The sequence below is a fragment of the Caretta caretta genome, chromosome 2 (genome assembly GCF_965140235.1).
Source record: "Caretta caretta isolate rCarCar2 chromosome 2, rCarCar1.hap1, whole genome shotgun sequence".
NCBI classification, from domain to species: domain Eukaryota; kingdom Metazoa; phylum Chordata; order Testudines; family Cheloniidae; genus Caretta; species Caretta caretta.
The window spans coordinates 42,321,872-42,346,304 of NC_134207.1; the positions used below are offsets into that span (position 1 = coordinate 42,321,872).

The window sequence follows — 24,433 nt, forward strand, 5'->3', positions numbered from 1 at the left end:
CATACAGTGATCAGATCCAGTACCTCCCGTTTGGTCCATGCTGGAGCTCTTTTTCGATTCTGGGATTGCAAGGTTACCTGTGCTGATGAGCTCGCCTGGCCAAACAGGAAATGAGATTCAAAAGTTCCCGGGGCTTTTCCTGTATACCTGGCCAGTGCATCCGAGTTCAGAGTGCTGTCCAGAGTGGTCACAATGGTACACTGTGGGATAGTTCCTGGAGGCCAATACCGTCGAATTGCGTCCACACTAACCTTAATTTGAAACAGCGATGTCGATTTCTGCACTAATCCCTTTATGTCGACAAAAATGGTTTCGTTGTGTGGACGGGTGCAGGGTTAATTTGATTTAACGCTGCTAAATTCGACATAAACTCGTAGTGTAGACCAGGCCCTAAATACAGATGGACACAATATTGTTACATCACTCTCTGGAATGTTTTATTGTTATGGATCCCATGTTGCCAGGAAACAAAACAAAAGTTTCAATGGATTTGGCATTTATGACTTGAGATAAACACTGTAAAAGTAAAAACATTCCATAATTCATAACAATTCTGACAGTTGCAAATCAGTGTCTGTAGTGCAGCTGCACCATATATGTTTATTTTGAAATACTGTTAATGGTGACTTGAATCTTTAACATGCTTTATACAACTGCTGATCTGACAGGGTTGCCAATTCTCACAGGATTATCGTGAGTCTTGTTCGTGTCTGCCTTAAAAGTCCCAGCTCTTAGTGTCAGGTGACCACATGAAAATGTCAGCTGTACTTTTTTAATTTTTTTTTTTTTTTGTTTAAAGTAAGTTTCTGGCTCTCATGGTTTTGTAGTAAAGCTTGAAACCATAAAACCTAATGACTCACCAAAGAGACAGCAAAGAAAAAGTACTCCACAATCCTTTGACTTACATTGTGAAATTTTAAAAACCATTGTGTGTGTTTTTTTAGAATGTTTGAGATTGGCAATTCTGAGTATATGATATATTTAAACGGGTCTTGAACAATCCATTCATTAGGGGTAAATAGGAGACTTCCTCTGAAAATGAAGACCTCTGCCATCAGTTTCTGCAGAATTCTAGGTTTCATTGCAAGGAACAGAGTACAGTATCTAGCAAATTTGAGTGGAAGAAGTGCAGCAGAGCAAAATTGTGAGAGGAAAATTGTTTCTTTTTAGAACCATATTGGAAACAAACTGACAAGAATTAGGTCAATTTCACTTTGTTACTTTGGGACCCCCAGGGTTACACCACCCTGAAATTTCAGATGTAAACATCTAAAACTGTGAAATTGACTAATTTTAAAATTGACCGAAATGGACTGTGAATTTTGTAGGGCCCTACATATAGTATTTTAAATAGAACTCCATTTTCACTAATTTCAGGAGACGGAGAGGAAATAAACCTCTCTTTAAACATAAAAATGTTACTCATAGACTTTAAGGTCAAAAGGGACCATCATGATGATGATCTAGTCTGACCTCCTGCACATTGCAGGCCACAGAACCTCAACTACTCACTCCTATAATAGACCCCCTAACCTCTGGCTGAGTTACTGAAGTTTTCAAATAATGATTTAAAAACTTCAAGTTACAGAGACTCCACCATTTAAACTAGTTTAAACCTGCAAGTGACCCGTGTCCCATGCTTCAGAAGAAGGTGACACCACTCAAGTCAGATTGGCAATGCTGCAAAAGAAGGTGAAAGCCCCCCTCCGCCCCAGGGTCTTTGCCAATCTGGTCATAGGGAAAATTCCTTCCCTACCCCAAATATGGCGATCAGTTCGACCTTTTTGAGCATATGGGCAAGACCCCCCAGCAAGACAGCTGGCAAAGAATTATCTGTAGTAACGCAGAGCCCTCCCCATCTAGTGTCCCATCACCAGATGATGGAGATATTTGCTACTAGCAGTTGCAGGTCAGCTACATGCCATTGTAGGCAGTCTCATCATACCATCCCCCCCATAAATATATCAAGCTCAGTCTTGAAGCCAGTTAGGTTTTTTGCCCCCATTGCTCCACTTTGAAGGCTGTAGATAAACTCTTTCTGTGTCCTGGCAACCAGATGTTTTATAACTAAATCTTGGGGGCAGTAACCAAAAGTAGAGATCTGTTATAACAAAAATAACTTCTACAGATCTAAAAGTGTTTAATTTACTTTTTTGTGGAAGGTTTCACCATACATGGCAATGTATGGTATTTCTACTTCTGTGATATTGGCATAATAGGACTGTGCAAGGGAGAATGGTATTGAGGTCCTTCTTAAGTTTGACCAAAGCAATGAAAATGTATTTCATTAAAATAAGCAGAAGGCAATGTATATTGTCATAGCCACGTGCCCTGATGTGCATTAGTGCGTTCTTAATCGGTGAGACAGGCTGCTACTTAAGCAGATAACTATTTTAACCTGTATTTTAAGTACAGCTGGAAAGAATTAAAATCTGTCTTCAGTATTGACATTTTGCTCTCTCATATTTTCCTTGTAGTTAATTGGAAGGGATGGTATTTTGTTTTTATGATAACTGCAGACTTCCCCCCCCTAATTATTTCTGGCAGGGTTGTATGTTAATATTAAAACATCTGTAAAACATGTAAGATATCACTGAGGAATTTGAGCAACTAGATGAATAAATTGAGGCAATAAATGTTCATCACTGATTTTCTTGCTCTTTCCTAGAGTGGCTTACCTAAAATCAAAAAAATTTGGTAAGGAAGCAGTTGCACGGATGGTCTCGAGAGCTCCGTTTTTACTGTCTTTTTCAGTGGAAAGATTGGATAATAGATTGGGTTTCTTCCAAAAAGAACTTGGACTAAGTGTGCAAAAGGTAAATAATATACCCCTACATACTTATGTATTTTGTTAGTGAAAGTAGGCTAGACTTGAAATATAGGTGCCCACAGATAACCTCAAAATACTTAGTGTACGTGCAAGGTTATTGATTGTCACTCTCATGCTGTTGCCGAAAGACATGACTTTAACTCCCCCAGGTAGGTAGCATGAATCTTTAACACTAAGGATCCCAAAATACTGCCTCTGAAGGCAGTACATCTGTGAACAGTGTCAAATGTGTATACAGCTTTATCATCTGAAGCAGCATCTGAGGATCGATCCTACTGCTAAAATAATAAATAAAACAAGAAAGACAACTGACTTCATCATTTTCTAAACGCTGCAATATAATGAGGGCCTTAAGTACATCATATAGTATACAAATACCATACTAGCATAAACTCGTAACACTGTACTTAGCCCAGAAACCTATTGGATGTACTCTGCATGGTTGCACAGGAGATCAGATTAGATGCATGGTTCCTTGTTTTATGGTCTTTAAGGCATTAGCAGTCCATTCAGTCTTCTGAAGCGTGTAGGAGTTGAGTTAATTACTTCATTCAACAGCTACTCCTTAATTATCAGCCTCCAAAGGGTGTCCTCTGCTCTTTGGCTAGAAAGATAACTGGAATAGAGCCTTGAGAGTGGTGGGAAGGGGAAGAAAATCCAAATAGTACAAAACCATGATGATATGTGTCACACGTGTCTCTGATTGGTGGTTAAATTCTTATTTCAGTCTCATGATGATAGCATAGAAAGAGGATATGCTGCTAAAAGTCTTTAGGAGACCATGGTGGAGAAATAAAAAGTGTACCAGGAGATAAAGTCCATACAGCTACCAGCACCTTAATGTCTCAAAACTGATTGGCTATCTTAACAAAAGAACAACTCTTAAGAACTGTCAAAGGTTATGGAGTTCAAAATGCCTTTGTCTGTAGGCCTATTTTAATCCCATCTTCCTGCTGTTTTGCCATACCTTTCAATCCCATCTTTTTCAGAATGGTGAAATTTGACTCCAGCTATTTATTGGTACCTTTTCCTCTTATTTTTTCCTTTCTCTTCAGACTCTCTAATCCTGGTGCTGGAGATATCATAATGAATTTTCAAATGAAAGAATTAGTTTCCTCAGACTAGAACTGAAATTCAGGAGCATGTGTGTAAAAGTCCAACAAAACATTTGTGAATGTAAAATATGTATCTGATTTACATGGATGGATTTCTAACAGTTGTGGTTTCAATAACCGTAATCTTTCCCATTTTTAAATTACAGACCCGGGATTTAGTAGTTCGTCTTCCAAGGCTACTGACTGGCAGTCTTGAGCCTATAAAAGAAAATTGGCAGGTAAGCTTAAAAACCATCTAAGAAGTCAATATACTGTATAACTATGCTAATTAAAAATACAGATTTAAAATTCCTTAGACGTAAATTCCACGCAGGAGGTAATGTATTTATATGTACATATAAAACAACTTTAAGGATCTTTCTGGTAAACCTGTTTTGGTGTTTAACATTCAGGTTTCAGAGCACACATGCTCCAGAGCACTTTGTTTTTTTTTTTTTTTAATTTTGGATTTAGAGGATTTTTTGGGCGTAATTTACTCAGTTAAAAGTCCTGTTGACATCAGCGGGTATCGTTTTCTGAGTAAACAGTGAAAGATTGGGCTGCTATCTTTTCTTAACCCAAGCTGGCAAAAAATATAGTAATTATCCCTGAGGATTTAGGAGCAAGAAATATGCAGCTGATTATCTTCTCTTGGTAGGAAGTTGAGCTGCCAAAAAGTGGATTTGACACCTATTGTCTGATAGCAGATGGTCATTATTAACAATTGTTGGATAAATAACTTGCAATTCCATAAGGACTTCTTTCCCCTTTGAAAATGTAAATTGTGTATTGCTTTAATTATTGTGCTGTCACACCAGCTAGGCCAACAGCATGATGTGTCGTAACTCAATTTGAGAAATCCTATTACCATATAATCCATAAATGAATAAAAATCTATTGTTTTCAGATGGAATAGCTGCTCTGGCAGATTTCCAGTGGTCAGGAGTGTCAATCTGGAAGGGTGTGGTGAGGGAGGAGGTTTGGAAAGGAGCAGATTGTTTCAATTAATAGCACTTTCTTTTTAATGAACTTTGAATCCCCTATCTGTGCAAGTAAAGTGTCGCAATGAATGTTTTTGAAAAGCCCAAGTTTGTCTGTCTAATGAAGTACACAGTGTTGCTGTCCTTACCTTTGTGGATGGGAAGAAACAGTTCTCATTAGTCACTAATTAAATCTAGTAATACTGTGGAAATAAGTCCCCTGAAGGCTAGATAATTCAGGGACTGCAAGTGAGATAGTCTTTAATCTTGCAGACTTGATTACAGTCTATAAGTACCTAAATGTGGAGCAAATATTTAATAATGGGCTCTTCAGTCTAACAGAGAGAGGTATTGTGATGGGTTGGATCACAGAAAGCCCCTGGGGGCTGCCAACTGATGTGCCAAGACTACTTCTGTCCTTGCTTTCTTGCCCTGGCAGCTTGGGACTTCTGTGCCCTGCCTGGTTTGAGCCAGACCCGCTAGCCTGCTGCAATCCCAGACCAGGTCTGAACCACGTCCCCCTAACAGCTGTAGGCTTAAACTGAAAGCATCTTAAGAAGCGTTCCTGTCTTTAACACTCAGATGCCCAACTCCCAATGGGGTCCAAACCCCAAATAAATCCATTTTACTCTGTATAAAGCTTATACAGGGTAAACTCATAAATTGTTCACCCTCTGTAACACTGACAGAAAGATACACACAGCTGTTCCCCTTCACACACACCCCCCACCCCCGGTATTAATGCATAATAATAATTTGTAAGAAAAAAGTGATTCCATTAAATACAGAAAGTAGGATTTAAGTGGTTCCAAGTCATAACGGACAGAACAAAGTGAGTTACCAAGCAAAATAAAACAGAACACGTAAGTCTATATCTAATACAGTAAGAAAACTGAATACAGATAAAACCTCACCCTCAGTGGAGTTCCAGTAAGCTTCCTTTTACAGACTAATCTCCTTCTACTCTGGGTCCAGCAATCACTCACACCCTCTGTAGTTACTGTCCTTTGTTCCAGTTTCTTTCAGGTATCCCTGGGGATGGAGAGGCGATCTCTTGAGCCAGCTGAAAACCAAGTGGAGGGGTCTCCCATGGGCTTAAATAGACTTTCTCTTGTGGGTGGAGACGCCTCTCCCCCTCCCCGTAGAATTCCAGCTACAAGATGGAGTTTTGGAGTCACATGGGCAAGTCACATGTCCACGTATGACTCAGAATTTACAGATAGCAGCCATGGTTCACATGCTACTTTGAACGTCCTCATGTGAATCCCTTCTGATGTGAATTGGAGCCTTCCAAGATCCATTGTCTGTTAAGTGCTTCTTGATTGGGCACTTAACTTGCAAATTCCTTTCTAAAGAAGCTGACCAAATGCCTTACTAAGGCTATTTAAAATCAAACAAGTACACAGCCAATATTCATAACTTCGAATACAACAATGACACATGCATACAAGTAGGATGAATATATTCAGTAGATCATATCCTTTACATACATGTTACATGGCATATGTAGCATAAAACATATTCCAATTATGTCATATATACGTTCATAAGCATATTTCCATAAAGTCTTACGGGGTGCAACGTCACAGGTAGAACACAATCCAGTGGCTGGAAGCTGAAGCTAGACAAATTCAGACTGGATATAAGGTATACCTTTTTAATGGTGATAGTAATTAACCATTGGAACAATTTAGCAAGAGTTGTGCAAAAAGAAAAGGAGTACTTGTAGCACCTTAGAGACTAACCAGTTTATTTGAGCATGAGCTTTCGTGAGCTACAGCTCACTTGCTGTAGCTCACGAAAGCTCATGCTCAAATAAATTGGTTAGTCTCTAAGGTGCCACAAGTACTCCTTTTCTTTTTGCGAATACAGACTAACACGGCTGTTACTCTGAAACCTGTCGTCATGCAAGAGTTGTGGTGGATTTTCCATCACTGACCATTTTTAAATCAAGATGGGATGTTTTTCTAAGAGAGAGATTCTGGGAATTATTTTGGGGAAGTTCTGTGTTATACAGAAGTTCAAACTAGAGGATCACAGAGGTCTCTTCTGGCTTTAGAATCTATGAAACTTTAGATCAGTAGTTCAATTCCAGCCTAGGTTGGTAGTGGACAAGAGTTGTTACTATCAGACAGTTGTTAGATGGACTGATGGTTCTCTGGGCACCCGGGACTGAGAGTCACCCTTCATCTGCAATGAGGGTATCTTGTCTGTGACTAGCTGGGTATCAGCTCCTTAACGCTACCAGTCTTTCAGCAACTCAGGTACTCTCTTCTGGGCTATACTAGCCTTGTCTTTGCCTTGCAGGTTTGGTGCATCTGAGTCCCACGGTCTAAAGTGTTCCCCTGTGGTTTCCAGCCCATGACACTAGTTAATCACAGAAATGCCAGGTCCTCTGCCCCAAAAGAAGCAGTGTATCCCAATTTACTAGTTTTACCTTAAATCTCCACTCCCGTATAACCCACAATACAAGACAAAATCATAAAAGCAACTCTTGGTCTGTGCTTAGTAGTAGTTACCTTTCCTGTTTAATAAAGTAGTTTTTCCCCCAAAAAAAGTTCTGTTGCAGAGCTGGCTGGCTTCACAGGAATGAGGCGCATCCAGTTTTTCATGAGAACAACCCCACTTCTTAAGATGCTTCCTCAGTAAGGGCTTGGCTACAGTGTTACAACGGCTCAGCTGCACCGCTATAGCACTTTAGTGAAGATGCTACTGTGTTGACTGGAAAGTTTCTCCCATCGGTATAATTTTCTCCCATCGGTATAAGTTTCTCCCATCGGTATGGGGAAGAGATGGCCAGCCCTCTGTGGAGATAGAGGTGGTTAGGGACTATTTAGAAAAGCTGGACGTGCACAAGTCCATGGGGCCGGACGAGTTGCATCCGAGAGTGCTGAAGGAACTGGCGGCTGTGATTGCAGAGCCATTGGCCATTATCTTTGAAAACTCGTGGCGAACCGGGGAAGTCCCAGATGACTGGAAAAAGGCTAATGTAGTGCCAATCTTTAAAAAAGGGAAGAAGGAGGATCCTGGGAACTACAGGCCAGTCAGCCTCACTTCAGTCCCTGGAAAAATCATGGAGCAGGTCCTCAAAGAATCAATCCTGAAGCACTTGCATGAGAGGAAAGTGATCAGGAACAGCCAGCATGGATTCACCAAGGGAAGGTCATGCCTGACTAATCTAATCGCCTTTTATGATGAGATTACTGGTTCTGTGGATGAAGGGAAAGCAGTGGATGTATTGTTTCTTGACTTTAGCAAAGCTTTTGACACGGTCTCCCACAGTATTCTTGTCAGCAAGTTAAGGAAGTATGGGCTGGATGAATGCACTACAAGGTGGGTAGAAAGCTGGCTAGATTGTCGGGCTCAACCGGTAGTGATCAATGGCTCCATATCTACTTGGCAGCCGGTATCAAGTGGAGTACCCCAAGGGTCGGTCCTGGGGCCGGTTTTGTTCAATATCTTCATAAATGATCTGGAGGATGGTGTGGATTGCACTCTCAGCAAATTTGCGGATGATACTAAACTGGGAGGAGTGGTAGATACGCTGGAGGGGAGGGATAGGATACAGAGGGACCTAGACAAATTGGAGGATTGGGCCAAAAGAAATCTGATGAGGTTCAATAAGGATAAGTGCAGGGTCCTGCACTTAGGACGGAAGAACCCAATGCACAGCTACAGACTAGGGACCGAATGGCTAGGCAGCAGTTCTGCGGAAAAGGACCTAGGGGTGACAGTGGACGAGAAGCTGGATATGAGTCAGCAGTGTGCCCTTGTTGCCAAGAAGGCCAATGGCATTTTGGGATGTATAAGTAGGGGCATAGCGAGCAGATCGAGGGACGTGATCGTTCCCCTATTCGACATTGGTGAGGCCTCATCTGGAGTACTGTGTCCAGTTTTGGGCCCCACACTTCAAGAAGGATGTGGATAAATTGGAGAGAGTCCAGCGAAGGGCAACAAAAATGATTAGGGGTCTGGAACATATGAGTTATGAGGAGAGGCTGAGGGAGCTGGGATTGTTTAGCCTGCAGAAGAGAAGAATGAGGGGGGATTTGATAGCTGTTTTCAACTACCTGAAAGGGGGTTCCAAAGAGGATGGCTCTAGACTGTTCTCAATGGTATCAGATGACAGAACGAGGAGTAATGGTCTCAAGTTACAGTGGGGGAGGTTTAGATTGGATATTAGGAAAAACTTTTTCACTATGAGGGTGGTGAAACACTGGAATGCGTTACCTAGGGAGGTGGTAGAATCTCCTTCCTTAGAGGTTTTTAAGGTCAGGCTTGACAAAGCCCTGGCTGGGATGATTTAACTGGGAATTGGTCCTGCTTTGAGCAGGGGGTTGGACTAGATGACCTTCTGGGGTCCCTTCCAACCCTGATATTCTATGATTCTATAATTAATCCACGTCCCTGAGAGATAGTAGCTTCTCCCGTCGATATAGTGATGCCCACATGGTCGGGGGGTGGGGGGTAATCCTAGACTTTAAGGTCAGAAGGGACCATCATGATAATCTAGTCTGACCTGCACGTTGCAGGCCACAGAACCTCACCCGCCCATTTCTCTAATAGACCCCTAACCTCTGGCTGAATTACTTAAATTCTCAAATTATTATTTAAAGACTTCAAGTTACAGAGAAGCCACCATTTACACTAGTTTAAACTTGCAAGTGACCTGTTTCCCATGCTGCAGAGGAAGGTGACACCACTCCCTCCCCCTTTCCCCCCAGTCAGATTGGCAGGATATTAGGTGGGAAGGCTGTGACAGATACAGAGGCAGCAGTGGTAGTCACCGAAGCAATGGAAGAGGCAATGAAGACGACTGGATGTGGAAGCTGCAGGATGAACGCGATCCTGGAGCGGATACCTGAAAAGAACTTTCTTTGTATGAAGTGCCGCCTGATAGAGCTGATGGTAGAGAAGATCTGAAGTTTGGAGATGCAGGTGGAAACTATGGTTGAGTTTTGAAGGGGATTCGAGCAGATGATGGAGGGAAGGCAAGAGGAGGCTGAAGGGAAATGTCAAGACTTGCAGATGCAAGCTGGACTGAAGAACTGTGAGGAGAGATTGCTGGGTGAGAAAAGTGGCCAGAGGAAGCATTGCCTACAAGAACCAGGTAAAGGAAAAGACCAGCTAATGAAGAAGAAACAGAGCTCAGAAACAGATTTGCTGAGTTGGTGAATGAAAAAGGGGCATGGCAGGCAGTAACTGAAAGTGGGAGGTCAAGGAAGAAGAGAAGAGTGGCTAGTCCTATAAGAAGAGGGGAAGAGTCAATGGAGATACCCAGAGTTCAGAGCCCCAGGAGGATACAAGATGACTTGCAGAAGATTGTAAGGGAGAATAAAAGACGAGGACTTGCAACAAAAAGAACAGGAGGAAGGCTGGTGAATCACTCCATCACCAGGAAAATGCAGGTCTACGTGATCGTTTTCTTACTAGGGAGTCCCAAGACCCAGGCCTGTCACCAGAGCTGATCCAGAGAACAGAAAGGTGTGCTGTCTGCCGGGAGATAAGATATGGGATGTGGATCTAAGGCTGAAGAGGATCCTAATGGGAGCAGGAAAGGATCCACTGATTGTCCTTCATGTGGGAACAAATGATACTGCTAGATTCTTGCTGGAACGTATCAAGGGAGATTATGCCAGGCTGGGGAAGATGCTTAAGAAATAGAGGCTCAGGTGATCTTCAGTGAGATTCTACTTCTCCCTAGAGGAGAATGAAGATGAGACAAAATTATAATGATCAACAGATGGCTCAGGCAGTGGTAATATAAGGAGGGCTTTGGGATGTTTGACCGTTGGGAGGCAGTCATGGACAGAGGACAGTTCTCATGGGGTGGACTCCACCTGAGTAGTGAGGGAAATAGACTTCTGGGATGGATGTGGCAAAACTGATTTAAAACCTAGAAACTCAGGGGAGATGGTTGGGGTATGCTCATGTAATTTCCACAGCTGATTTTAACATTGAAAAGGAGGAAAATCAAGAAAGGATAAAACAATGGATAAAGGAACAGCAGTGGGTAGGAGAATGGACATTAAAAGGAAAAATAGTGCCAATACCAATGAAGCTACCAGTCAGGTAGGCAATACTGGCAATAGATTGAATGTACCCAATTGGATAAGGAATGTCAGTGAAGCTAAGCAGCAACAATTAAGATGTTTATACAGCAATGCCAGGAGCCCGGGTAACAAAATGGAGGAACTAGAACTATTAGAGCAGGAAGTGAAACCAGATATATAGGGATAACATAAACATGTGGAATAGCTGTTATGACTGGAGTACTGGTATTGAAGGGTATGTGCTGTTCAGGAAAGAGAAATAAAGACAAAGATGGTGGAGTAGCATTGTATGTTAATGAGATTTACTGTAAAGAAATTAGAAGTGAGGGAATGGATAAGACAGAGGGCATGTCTACCCTTGCCATTTAAAGCGGGGAAAAAGTCCCTTTTTTGCGTAAAACCCATGGGAGCATCGACACTTGCTAATGACTTTTTGCAGTGAAACTCCAAAGTTTCACCACAAAAAGAAAACCACCTCCACGAGAGGCGTACAGTTCTTACCAGTGATGCTTCTGCGGTGATGTGCAAGTGAAGACAAGTTCGTCCCTGGAGGAGATCTCTCAGTGCCTAGGTGACCACTCTGGCCAGCAGCTCTGCTGCTCTGATGCCAGGTAAACAGACATCCATCCCTCCCCCAGTAAAGCCCTGGGAACTTTGAAACTCCCCTTCCCTGTTTTCTTGGCAAGTGCACGCTTATCTGGCCAGGTGACAATGCCTGCTCCACAGAGCAAGTGATCCCCTGCTTGGAGCAATGCTGAGCTACTGGAGCTTATCCGTGTTTGGGGAGAGGAGGCTGTGCAGGGACTCAGGATGCCCCGCGATTATCCCCCCCCTTTCCAACAAGACCCATGTCAAACTGGAGAGAGCTGCACTGTGGGATAGCTGCCCTAGAGCGCTGCTGTCCTCCGTGATGGAAGTGCTGCTAATGTAAACACACTTTGACACCTGAAGAATTAAATGAGTACTCAAACCAGTACTTTACTTTCACTGGTTCCCTATCACCGGTGAAACTTACAGCGCAAAAACTCTGCAAGTATAGACATACCCAGAGTCTGTTAGTGCAAAAATCACTTTTGGGGAAAAAAGCTACTAGAGGATCCCCTGGGCTTGTGCTTGGGGTATGCTACTGAGCCCCAGGATCCAATTTGGATATGGTAGAGACCTCTTGAATGTTTTTAATGAAATAAATAATACTGGGAATTGTGTGATTATGGGAGACTTTAACTTTCCAAATATAGATTGGAGGACAAGTCCTACTAACAATAGTAGGATCCAGATTTTCCTGAATGTGATAGCTGACAGATTTCTTCACAAAATAGTCTCTGAACCACCAAGAGGTGATGCCATTTTAGATTTGGTATTGGTGAGTAGTGAGGACCTCCTAGAAGATCTGATTGTAGGAGACAACCTTGGTTCTAGTGATCATGAGTTAATTCAGTTGAAACTAAATAGAAGGATAAATAAACATATGCTGTAACTAGGGTCCTTTATTTCAGAAGGGCTAACATTAAAAAATTAAGGGAATTAGTTCGGGAAGTGGACTGCACCAAAGGTCTCCAGGATCTGAATGTGGAGGAGGCTTGGAATTACTTTACGTCAAAGTTGCAGAAACTATGTGAAGCCTGCATCTCAAGCAAGGGGCAAATATTCATAGGGAAGGGTTGCAGACCAACTTGCATGAGCAAGCATCTCAAACAGGTGATTAAAAGAAAGCAGAAAGCCTACAAGGAATGGAAGATGGGATGGATCAGCAAGGAAAGCTACCTCTTGGAGGCCAGAAAGTGTAGGGATAAAGTGAGAACTGCCAAAAAGCAAGCAGAGTTGGACCTTCCAAAGGGCATTCTAACCAATAATAAAAGGTTTTATAGCCATATAAATAAAATTAAAAGGAAAAAAGTGGGACTGCTAAACACTGGGGTGGGGAGGGGGGATTAAAAATAATCTAGGCATGGCCCAACACCAAATCAAATACTTTGCCTTTGTTTTTAATAAGGCAGTGGCAGGGTGGCTAATGGAAGCGAGGATATGGATGTAGAAATTACTGCATCTGAGGTGGAAGTCAAACACAAACAGTTTATTGGGACTAAATCAGGGGACCCAGATAATCTCCATCCAAGAATATGAAAGAGAGGTTGGTATAACTATGTTGCTCAGAGTGTGGATAAACAAAAAAATCCATTCATCTGAGCAATGTAGTTATACCAATATAAGTCTGTAGGGTAGACCCGGCCTTGTGAATTCTGCTTCTGGGCAAGTGGAGGTAGTTATATTGTGCAGGGATAGTATTTCTGGAGGTAAGTCTGACCATTTCCCTCTATTTTCATTCACCTCTTATCACCCAACCAATAACCTTCTCAGGCTATCAGAAGAAATATTGTTTCTTGCGTTTACTTTGGTTTGTTGTCCCTTGTGTCATCAACCACTAATCCGGATGGAAGTGGAGGCATAAAAGGATGCCTGTTAATGAAATTGTGGGTCATAGGCCTGGGATGGCAGACATAGTTAATACAATTTAAAAACCCCTGAGAATGTAAGTATGAATACAGTTAAATCACTTGGGATGTTCACTTGGCTCTACAACAGACTTACTGTGTGACCTTGGGCAAATCTTTTGATCTCTGTGCTTAGTTTCCTCATCTGTGAAATGGGGATAATAACTCTCCTACCTGACATGAGTTAAGATTGAATTTATTTATGTTTGTAAAGTGCTTTGAGATCCTCAGTTTGATTGTGCTGTAGTATGAAAGTGCAAAAGTTTTCTTATTCAGCAACCTACCAGATCACGTGTGTTTTATATCCTTGTTTGTTGAACACCATCAGTGTTCATGGTGGTCTATAACATAAAGCAACTCAGTTTCTGTCCCAAAGCAGTTTACAGTCTGAACATGGTGGAAGCTATCGTTTAGAGACCCACAGCTAGATGATCAGTGACTGGAATATCTTAGTAGTATGGATAACTTATTTTAAAAAAAATAATCAGTTTCAGTGATGTGTTGTTAAAAATCAAATTATCATAGCTGATTTATTATTTCTTTTTTCAGGTGTGCCAGGTTGAACTTGGTTTTCGGCGTAATGAAATTCAGCATATTGTATCTAAAATCCCCAAGATTTTAACTGCAAACAAAAAGAAGCTTACAGAGACTTTTGACTACCTGCACAATGTAATGGGCATTCCCCACCACATCCTCACTAACTTCCCTCAAGTAAGAGATTTAAGAATTGTGGGTTAAAGTGTAATTGCCGTCAAAACAAGGAGTTTGATTTCCTTCACTGGGCCAGCTCTGAGGGCAAAATTATACAATCGCCAAAATCCACATGGATTCTTCAAGTGATCTCTGGCAGCAAAAAGTAGTTTGGGGCTTGGCTTAAATTAGAACAATTTTTATCAGTAATTCACTCATGACTGGTTCAGTGGAGCAACAGGTAGCTGTGCTAAAGATTTAAATTTGGAAGCTCATTTAGCTCTTTTTTTTCTTCCTTGGTCCAGTGAACATAATAATCTTGTTTTCTATGGTTATGGCAGTGGTGATCTCTACTGGCTGATTTACAATATAGATAAGTGCCTGCTACATCGAACACTGTTGTTGGAGCCTTCATCATCTGCACCTCAGATACTCACACTGACGCTCGGGAGCTGAAAGTGGTTCTTTAATGTCTCCCCTGCGGCTCTTTGCAGCACATGATACTAAAACACTGATTTAATTATTAACCAATCAGGATGCTTTTACTATATTATTAACCAATTGTAGAATACTTGGTAATTTGCTGTGAGAATAATATATACCTATAAAAATAGTAAATGAAACAATGAATTCACACTACTGTGGCTCTTTTGGGTAATGTTGATTGCTAATTTGACTCCTGAACCACTGAGGGCTGAGTACCACTGGACCTAAGGTTTTCATGTCAGTTGAGGGTGGAAATAGGAAGGACACTGGAGAAAGTTCATTCTAAATTATTGGAAAATCTAATCCAAAAAATCCAAACTTTCTTCATCAGGTATTTAACTAGTTCTAAAAATGCAGTTCTCGCAATGACTTCTTTCAGATTTACGCTGTTTCTAAGTTAAGTATTTTAGCTGGCAGAAGTTTAATATCATTAAATAGCTTGAATGTAATTTTGTGTATTGCCTTTTAGAATATATATGGCAAGCAATAAAATGTCTTTACACATCAGTGTACTTAGTACATTCACATAAAAAAGTATCTGACACTTCATAAAAGGGCAGACAAATACACAGTGACAAGTTTTTAAAGTGCTTGTACACAAATGCTAGAAGTCTAAATAATAAGAAGGGTGAACTAGAGTGCCTCGTGTTAAAGGAGGATATTGATATAATAGGCATCACAAACCTGGTGGAGTGAGGACAATCAATGGGACACAATCATTCTGGGGTACAAAATATATCAGAAGGACAGAACAGGTTGTGCCGGGGGAGGAGTGGCACTATATGTGAAAGAAAATGTAGAATCAAATGAAATAAAAATCTTAAATGAATCCACATGATCCACAGAAACTCTGTGGATAGTAATTCCATGCTCTAATAAGAATATAACAGTAGGGATCTATTATCGACCACCTGACCAGGACAGTGATAGTGACGATGAAATGCTAAGGGAGGTTAGAGAGGCTATCAAAATAAAGAACTCAATAATAGTGGGGGATTTCAATTATCCCATATTGACTGGGTACATGTCACCTCAGGACGAAATGTAGACAAAATTTCTCAATACTTTAAATGACTGCTTCTTGGAGCAGCTGATACAGGAACCCACAAGGGGAGAGGCAACTCTTGATTTAGTCCTGAGTGGAGCGCAAGATCTGGTCAAAGAGGTAACTATAACAGGACCGCTTGGAAATAGTGACCCTAATATAATAACATATAACATTCCTGTGGTTGGAAGAACACCTCAACAGCCCAACACTCTGGCATTTAATTTCAGAAAGGGGAACTATGCAAAAATGAGGAGGTTAGTTAAACAGAAATTAAAAGGTACAGTGACTAGAGTGAAATCCCTGCAAGCTGCATGGACACTTTTTAGAGGCTCAACTTAAAACTCCAAATTAAAAAACACAGTAAAAGAACTAAAAAAGAGCCACCATGGCTTAACCATGTAAAAGAAGCAGTGAGAGATAAAAAGGCATCTTTTAAAAAGTGGAAGTCAAACCCTAGTGAGATAAATAGAAAGGAGCATAAACACTGCCAACTTAAGTGTAAAAATGTAATAAGAAAAGCCAAAAAGGAGTTTGAAGAACAGCTAGCCAAAAACTCAAAAGGTAATAACAAAATGTTTAAGTACATCAGAAGCAGGAAGTCTGTTAAACAACCTGTGGGGCCCCTGGACGATCAAGATACAAAAGGAGCACTTAAAGATGATAAAGTGATTGCAGAGAAACTAAATGAATTCTTTGACTGAGGATGTTAGGGAGATTCTCAAACCTTTTGTAGGTGACAAATCTGAGGAATTGTCACAGTTTGAAGCTGCACTAGGGGAGGGTTTAGAATTAATTGAGAAACTTAACAGTAATAAGTCACTGAGACCAGATGGCATTCACCCAAGAGTTCTGAAAGAACTCAAATGTGAAATTGCGGAACTATTAAGTATGGTTTGTAACCTGTTCTTTAAATCTGTTTCTGAGGGATAGCTCAGTGGTTTGAGCATTGGCCTGCTAAACCCGGGGTTGTGAGTTCAATCCTTGAGGGGGCCATTGAGGGATCTGGGGCAAAAATTGGGGATTGGTCCTGCTTTGAGCAGGGGGTTGGACTAGATGACCTCCTGAGGTCCCTTCCAACCCAAATATTCTATGATTCTATGAACCCAATGACTGGAAGATAGCTAATGTAACGCCAATATTTAAGGCTCTAGAGGTGATCCTGGCAATTACAGACCAGTAAGTCTAATGTCAGTGCTGAGCAAATTAGTTGAAACAATAGTAAAGAATAAAATTGTCAGACACATAGAAGAACTTAAATTGTTAGGCAAAAGTCAACATGTTTTCTGTAAAGGGAAATCATGTCTTACTAATCAAGAGTTCTTTGAAGCGGTCAAGAAACATGTGGACAAGGGGGATTCAGTGGACAGAGCATACTTAGATTTCCAAAAAGCCTTTGACAAGGTCCCTCACCAAAGGCTCTTACGTAAATTAAGTTGTCATAGGATAAGAGGGAAGATCCTTTCATGGACTGAGAACTGGTTAAAAGACAGGAAACAAAGGGTAGGAATAAATGGTAAATTTTCAGAATGGAGATTCGTAACTAGTGGTGTTCCCCAACGGTCAGTCCTAGGACCAATCCTATTCAACTTATTCATAAATGATCTGGAGAAAGGAGTAAACAGTGAGTTGGCAAAGTTTGCAGATGATACAAACTGCTCAAGATACTTAAGACTAAAGCAGACTGTGAAAAACTTCAAAAAGAGCTCACAAAACTAAGTGATCGGGCAACAAAATGGCAAATGAAATTGAATGGGGATAAATATAAAGTAATGCACATTGGAAAAAATAACCCCAACTATACATACAATAAGATGGGGGCTAATTTAGCTACAACAAATCAGGAGAAAGATCTTGGAGTCATCATGGATAGTTCTCTGAAGACGTCTACGCAGTGTGCAGCAGCAGTCAAAAAAGCAAACGGGATGTTAAGAATCATTCAAAAAGGGATAGAGAATAAGATGGAGAATATCTTATTGCCCTTATATAAATCCATGGTACGCCCACATCTTGAATACTGCATACAGATATGGTCCCCTCATCTCAAAAAAGATATACTGGCATTAGAAAAGGTTCAGAAAAGGGCAACTAAAATGATTAGGGGTTTGGAACGGGTCCCATATGAGGAGAGATTAAAGAGGCTAGGACTTTTCAGCTTGGAAAAGAGGAGACTAAGGGGTGGATATGATAGAGGTATAGAAAATCATGAGTGGTGTGGAGAAAGTGAATAAGGAAAAGTTATTTACTTGTTCCCATAATATAAGAACTAGGGGCCACCAAATGAAATTAATGGGCAGCAGGTTTAAAACAAATAAAAGGAAATTCTTCTTCACACAGCGCACAGTCAACCTGTGGAACTCCTTGCCTGAGGAGGTTGTGAAGGCTAGGACTATAACAGGGTTTAAAAGAGAACAGGATAAATTAATGGTGGCTAAGTCCATTAATGGCTATTAGCCAGGATGGGTAAGGAATGGTGTCCCTAGCCTCTGTTTGTCAGTGGGTGGAGATGGATGGCAGGAGAGAGATCACTGATCTTTACCTGTTAGGTTTGCTCCCTCTGGGGCACCTGGCATTAGCCACTGTCGGTAGACAGGATACTGGGCTGGATGGGCCTTTGGTCTGACCCAGTATGGCCCTTCTTATGTTCTTACACTTCTTAAAATCTTCACTGAGGTGTATTGCACAAATAGGTGAGTTCCTGATAATTAACTTTTTTTCTACTGCCTTGTTTAAATGATTTTAGACCTTACATTTACTATCATCCTAAAAAATAAACAGTATATTTTGGGTTTACTTTACCCACTGCTGAAATGAAGTCACCTCTGAGTGGAACATGGCAACTTTTTACAAGAAAACCGTGTGCAATTTAAAACTGCAAGGGGCAGTTTCAGAAGGAATGAAATGATTGTAGCCATGCCACTGAGTCTAACATTCTAAATCTTGAAGTTAAAAGCCATGGGATGGCTAATCTTAAGAAGTCAAGACCAAACAAAAAGGTCAGCTAACAGATTGTTGGGGAGGACTCTTAGAATCTTAGAATATCAGGGTTGGAAGGGACCTCAGGAGGTCTAGTCCAACCCCCTGCTCAAAAGCAGGACCCATCTCCAATTAAATCATCCCAGCCAGGGCTTTGTCAAGCCTGACCTTAAAAACTTCTAAGGAAGGAGATTCCACCACCTCCCTAGGCAACGCATTCCAGTGTTTCACCGCCCTCCTAGTGAAAAAGTTTTTCCTAATATCCAACCTAAACCTCCCCCACTGCAACTTGAGACCATTACTCCTTGTCCTGTCCTCTTCCACCACTGAGAATAGTCTAGAACCATCCTCTCTGGAACCCCCTTTCAGGTAGTTGAAAGCAGCTATCAAATCCCCCCTCATTCTTCTCTTCTGCAGACTAAACAATCCCAGTTCCCTCAGCCTCTCCTCATAACTCATGTGTTCCAGACCCCTAATCATTTTTGTTGCCCTTCGCTGGACTCTCTCCAATTTATCCACATCCTTCTTGTAGTGTGGGGCCCAAAACTGGACACAGTACTCCAGATGAGGCCTCACCAATGTCGAATAGAGGGGGACGATCACGTCCCTCGATCTGCTGGCTGTGCCCCTACTTATACATCCCAAAATGCCATTGGCCTTCTTGGCAACAAGGGCACACTGCTGGCTCATATCCAGCTTCTCGTCCACTGTCACCCCTAGGTCCTTTTCCGCAGAACTGCTGCCTAGCCATTCGGCCCCTAGTCTGTAGCTGTGCATTGGGTTCTTCCGTCCTAAGTGCAGGACCCTGCACTTATCCTTATTGAACCTCATCAGATTTCTTTTGGTCCAATCCTCCAATTTGTCTAGGTCCCTCTGTATCCTATCCCTGCCCTCCAGCATATCTACCACTCCTCCCAGTTTAGTATCATCCGCAAATTTGCTGAGAGTGCAATCCACACCATCCTCCAGATCATTTATGAAGATATTGAACAAAACCGGCTCCAGGACCGACCCCTGGGGCACTCCACTTGACACCGGCTGCCAACTAGACATGGAGCCATTGATAACTACCCGTTGAGCCCGACAATCTAGCCAACTTTCTACCCACCTTATAGTGCATTCATCCAGCCCATACTTCCTTAACTTGCTGACAAGAATACTGTGGGAGACCGTGTCAAAAGCTTTGCTAAAGTCAAGATACAATACATCCACTGCTTTCCCTTCATCCACAGAACCAGTAATCTCATCATAGAAGGCGATTAGATTAGTCAGGCATGACCTTCCCTTGGTGAATCCATGTTGACGTTCCTGATAACTTTCCTCTCATGTAAGTGCTTCAGGATTGATTCTTTGAGGACCTGCTCCATGATTTTTCCGGGGACTGAAGTGAGGCTTACTGGCCTGTAGTTCCCAGGATCCTCCTTCTTCCCTTTTTTAAAGATTGGCACTACATTAGCCTTTTTCCAGTCATCCGGGACTTCCTCCGTTCGCCACGAGTTTTCAAAGATAATGGCCAATGGCTCTGCAATCACAGCCGCCAGTTCCTTTAGCACTCTCGGATGCAACTCGTCCGGCCCCATGGACTTGTGCACGTCCAGTTTTTCTAAATAGTCCCTAATCACCTCTTTCTCCACAGAGGGCTGGCCATCTTGTGATGTTGTGATGCCCAGCACAGCAGTCTGGGAGCTGACCTTGAGAGTCTTCTCTCTCTCCATCCAGGATCTTGATAGTTTTTTCCCCAAGGAAAAATGAAAAAATCTCATGTGATCTCCCATTACTGCTTGTATCTCCACCCTTCCCTCTCAGCATTCTCTCAAACTGGGGGTCGTGACCCCTCAGGGGGTCGTGAGATTATTACATGGGGGTCACGAGCTGTCAGCCTCGACTCCCAAACCATGCTTCATCTCCAGCATTTATAATAGTGTTAAATGTAAAAAAGTGTTTTTAATTTATAAGGGGGGGTCACACTCAGAGGCTTGCTGTGTGGAAGGGGTCGCCAGTATAAAAGCTTGAGAACCACTGCTCTAACACTAAGTCCAATGGCCTTGGTGTCTATCTCCATATTCATCTTCCTGCCTTTAGTACTATTCACGTCATCCCTTAGGTTCATGACTCCGTCCCTCTTGGTTCTCCTCCTAACTACATGTTTAGCCATTCTTTCTGTATACATTTAGAAGGCTTTTTGTCTGTTGTGGGTCCCTGAAAGCTCAGTTCTTTGACCCATCAGCTTTTCTGCCTGTGCTCTATCCTTGGTGGGGCCCATGCACTCACTATTAACTATTGCCTTTATCCACATTCACAAATATAAGCTGTCTCCAGCAGCTGAGTCTAATCTTTGTCTCTCTAACATCTCATTTTAGATAATGGATCATCACCATTTCAAGCCTCATGCAAAACCGAACACACAAACTTCCTTACCAAGCCCTCTCACCTACCTCTTTTCCACAACAATAGATGCCACCATCCTCTCTGCTACTTAGGATTATAACTAAGGCTAAGTTTTTGTCATGGATATTTTTAGTAAAAGTCACAGACAATAATGAAAAATTCATGGAAGCCTGTGACCTGTCCTTGACTTTTACTAAAAATACCCATGACAAAATGGGTAACTGGGGGTGGGGGGTCCTGGGAGCTCCAGGGTGCGCCCTGCTGCAGTTGGGAGCTGCCGGAGTCCCCCCTGCCGCCCGCAGCAGCCACGAGCTCCGGGGGTCCCTCTTGCCACCCGCAGCGGCCTTGTTCAGTGGATCCCCTCTGCCAGCAGCAGTGTGTGGGCCTCTTCGGCAAAATGTGATTACCTGACCAAGCTACTATGCAAACAGAAGACTGATGTCCTCACTTATCCAATAATAAAAAAGCATTGCAATGCCATATGAAAGAAGAAGATACATCTCTGACCTGGTTTCTGTGTGTCTTCTCTGCCCTCTTAACTCTGCCAATATCATCAGCTTTGATGCATCGTGTTCTCCTCTGAGACACATCATCTTTCCTTCTTTCATGCTACCCCTTAAGCTGAGAACAACCTCCCCAAATCTTTCACCAAGCCACCTCCCTTGCCTCATTCAAATTTCTCCTAAAAAAAATTCTGCCCTCTATTCTGCCATCGTTTACAAGAAGTGAGGGGAGAAAAGATGACAATTTTATTAACATAACCATTAAAATAGTCTTAATTGTCACACTCTTCCATCTTATTCCCTTATTGTCTGTTTCTGATCCTCACTTATTGCCATGTCGTATTTACATGTTAAGATTTTGGGGGCAGGAACATAGGCACTGCCATACTAGAACAGACTAGTGGTCCGTCTAGTCCAGTATCCTGTCTCCAAGAGTGGCCAGAGTCAGAATACCATACCAATACCAGCCTCTTCAGAGGAAAGTGGAGGAAGCCCTACAGTCAGCAGTTCTGGATAATCTGCCCCCAGGTAAAGATTCTTCTTAACTCCCCTTAAAGAAGTTGAGTGATGCTCTGAAGCATGAGAAATTATATTCCTCTCAAAACTCTTGAGTTTGTTTTAATCCATACTGCTATATCTCTGGATACCTTATCCATATAAATGCCCAATCCCTATTTGAATCCTATCGACCGCTTGGCCTCAGTGTTATTTTGTGAAAATGAGTTCCACAAGCTAATTGTGCACTGTATGATATAAACTTCCTTTTATCAGTTTCATCACATATTCTGTTGGTTCTGCATTATGAACGGTGAATATACCACAACTCTACCATTCATTATTTTGTACTGTATCATGTCCTCATCCCCTCTTATTTCTCTGTTTTCTAAAATACAATCCTAGTCTGAATCTCTTTTCATATGGAAGCTTCTGTTTGCCTCCAATCATTCTTGTTGCTTATCTCTGAACCCCCATTTGTGCTATATTCTTTTTTGAAATAAGGTGACTGACTAGAACTGAACACAGTATTTCAGGTTAGAGAGTACCATTGATTTATGGGTTAGCATATAAAGGGGATGCTGCTTAACAGCAAACCGATGTTAATAATTTTCGGTTAATGGGAGCTGATTCCATCCCATTACCTTTAATATTAATGGGATTTGGATATTGGTAATAGGCATGCTGCTTACTTTTTTTTATTGATTGGAGTAAGGGCCCCATCCACAGGCAGGTTTGCAGGGCTGCAGCCAGGGAAGGAAATCCTAGGGCAGTGCGGTACCTTTCCCTGCACTCTCCAGGGTGCGTCCTGACCTGGCACTGGAGTCCCAGGCTTAGCACATCAGAGAGCTTTCTTCCCTGGCGGCAGCCTCACTGCCTTCACAGGAGTTAGCAGTCTGGGATGCTCGCATAGTTAGCCGTCTGGGGTGCTCACATCCCTGCCCACTGGGGAAGCCCTGCAGGAGTCCTGGCACTGCGGACGGGGAAGGGTGGTTGTGGGTAGGGCAGGGAAGGCTGCAGTCCAAATGCCGGGGTTTTCCATGAGGAGTGAAGGCACTGGGGGTCCATGGGGAGGCATGGTACCTCTCCAAGCGCTCTCTGGGCTGCATCCTGCATGCACCAGCTGCAGACAGGCAAGACACGTCCCAATGCTTTCTTCCCTGGCTGCAGCTCTGCAAACTTACCTTCTGCTTATTGGCAACTTCCAGATAATGACAACTTTTTGCTGGGAACCAAGCAGTTGCTAATAAATGGAATCCACCGTGTGAAGTTACTTTCTAGAGATTTATCATCACTTATTGATTCTTTGTTTAATTCCAACAGTGTTATTTTAAAAAAAAAAAAAAGTGTAGTATAGGATCTGGTTCATATGCTTAATGAGGAATGGTTCAGAAAAATGGAGGGGGGGAGGTGCAAAATTTTCATTTTTATTCAGAACTTTTACTTTAGTGGCAAAACTTTTAGTTTTAGATGTACTTATAGAGCCTGAAGCTTATAAAACTCAGCCTTTTCTTTTGTTTCCTAGGTTTTCAATTCAAAGCTATTACGAGTCAAAGAAAGACATATGTTTCTTACATTTTTGGGAAGAGCACAGTATGACCCAGCACAGCCCAGCTACATCTCTCTGGACAAGCTAGTATCCATGCCCGATGAGGTGTTTTGTACAGAGGTTGCCAAGGCCTCAGTAAAGGACTTTGAAAAATTCTTAAAAACACTTTAATTAGTAACACATGTAAAAAGAGAGAGAATGTTATGAAATAAATGTATTTTACAAAAACTGCTCTCTCTTCTGTCTCTTAACTGCTTATTTACTGGTTTAAAAAGTATTGCTTATGAAATTAGTGCAATGTGTAAGGATAAAGGCATATATATTTTAAATTTTTTAAATATATTTTAAAATATGTATTTCTTAATGGAAAAGGGTTAAGCAAATGTATGTATAATTATTGACGTAACTCTTGAAATGAAATCCTAATTTTCATTCATGATTGGCAATGCAGCCAACCAGGAACATAAACTTATAAAGCATGTTAAAATTGATTTTTTTGCTACTTTTTCACCTACAATTTGTTTCAATATATTGTAAGATGAAAAACTGATCCTCTGTTTAGTTTGCTTGGATGGACACAGTTGCACTTTCTGAATGAGACAGATAATGCTGGAGCAGCAAGATTATTATTCTTTACTACTAGGGTTAGTGGTTGATTCAGTTCTATTGCACCACCTATACATGCTCTTACATGGTGGCTCTCACACCAAAGGGACTTCTTAACACCTTCCAGTGAGCATACATCTTTCTTAAGGTGGACACTGAGGTTACTCTAACAGTAGCTAGATAGCTAAGCAAATCTGTTCTTTAAAGATATCAAAGTACCATAATCATTAAAGGATAGCAAGTTAT

At 41.7% G+C, this 24,433-nt stretch overlaps 1 protein-coding gene across 2 annotated transcripts in view; it reads left to right on the forward strand.

The window, feature by feature from the left end:
* Window positions 1–23,809, forward strand: part of MTERF3 (mitochondrial transcription termination factor 3) — a 39,692-nt gene extending 15,883 nt beyond the window's left edge. For both annotated transcript variants that reach the window (XM_048841288.2, XM_048841289.2), the window contains exons 5-8: window positions 2,669–2,816; window positions 4,092–4,163; window positions 13,999–14,160; window positions 23,558–23,809. In XM_048841288.2, the coding sequence (XP_048697245.1) occupies window positions 2,669–2,816; window positions 4,092–4,163; window positions 13,999–14,160; window positions 23,558–23,752 (577 nt within the window). In that variant the 3' untranslated portion in view covers window positions 23,753–23,809. The remainder of the gene's footprint in view (window positions 1–2,668; window positions 2,817–4,091; window positions 4,164–13,998; window positions 14,161–23,557) is intronic.
* Window positions 23,810–24,433: the final 624 nt, after the last annotated feature.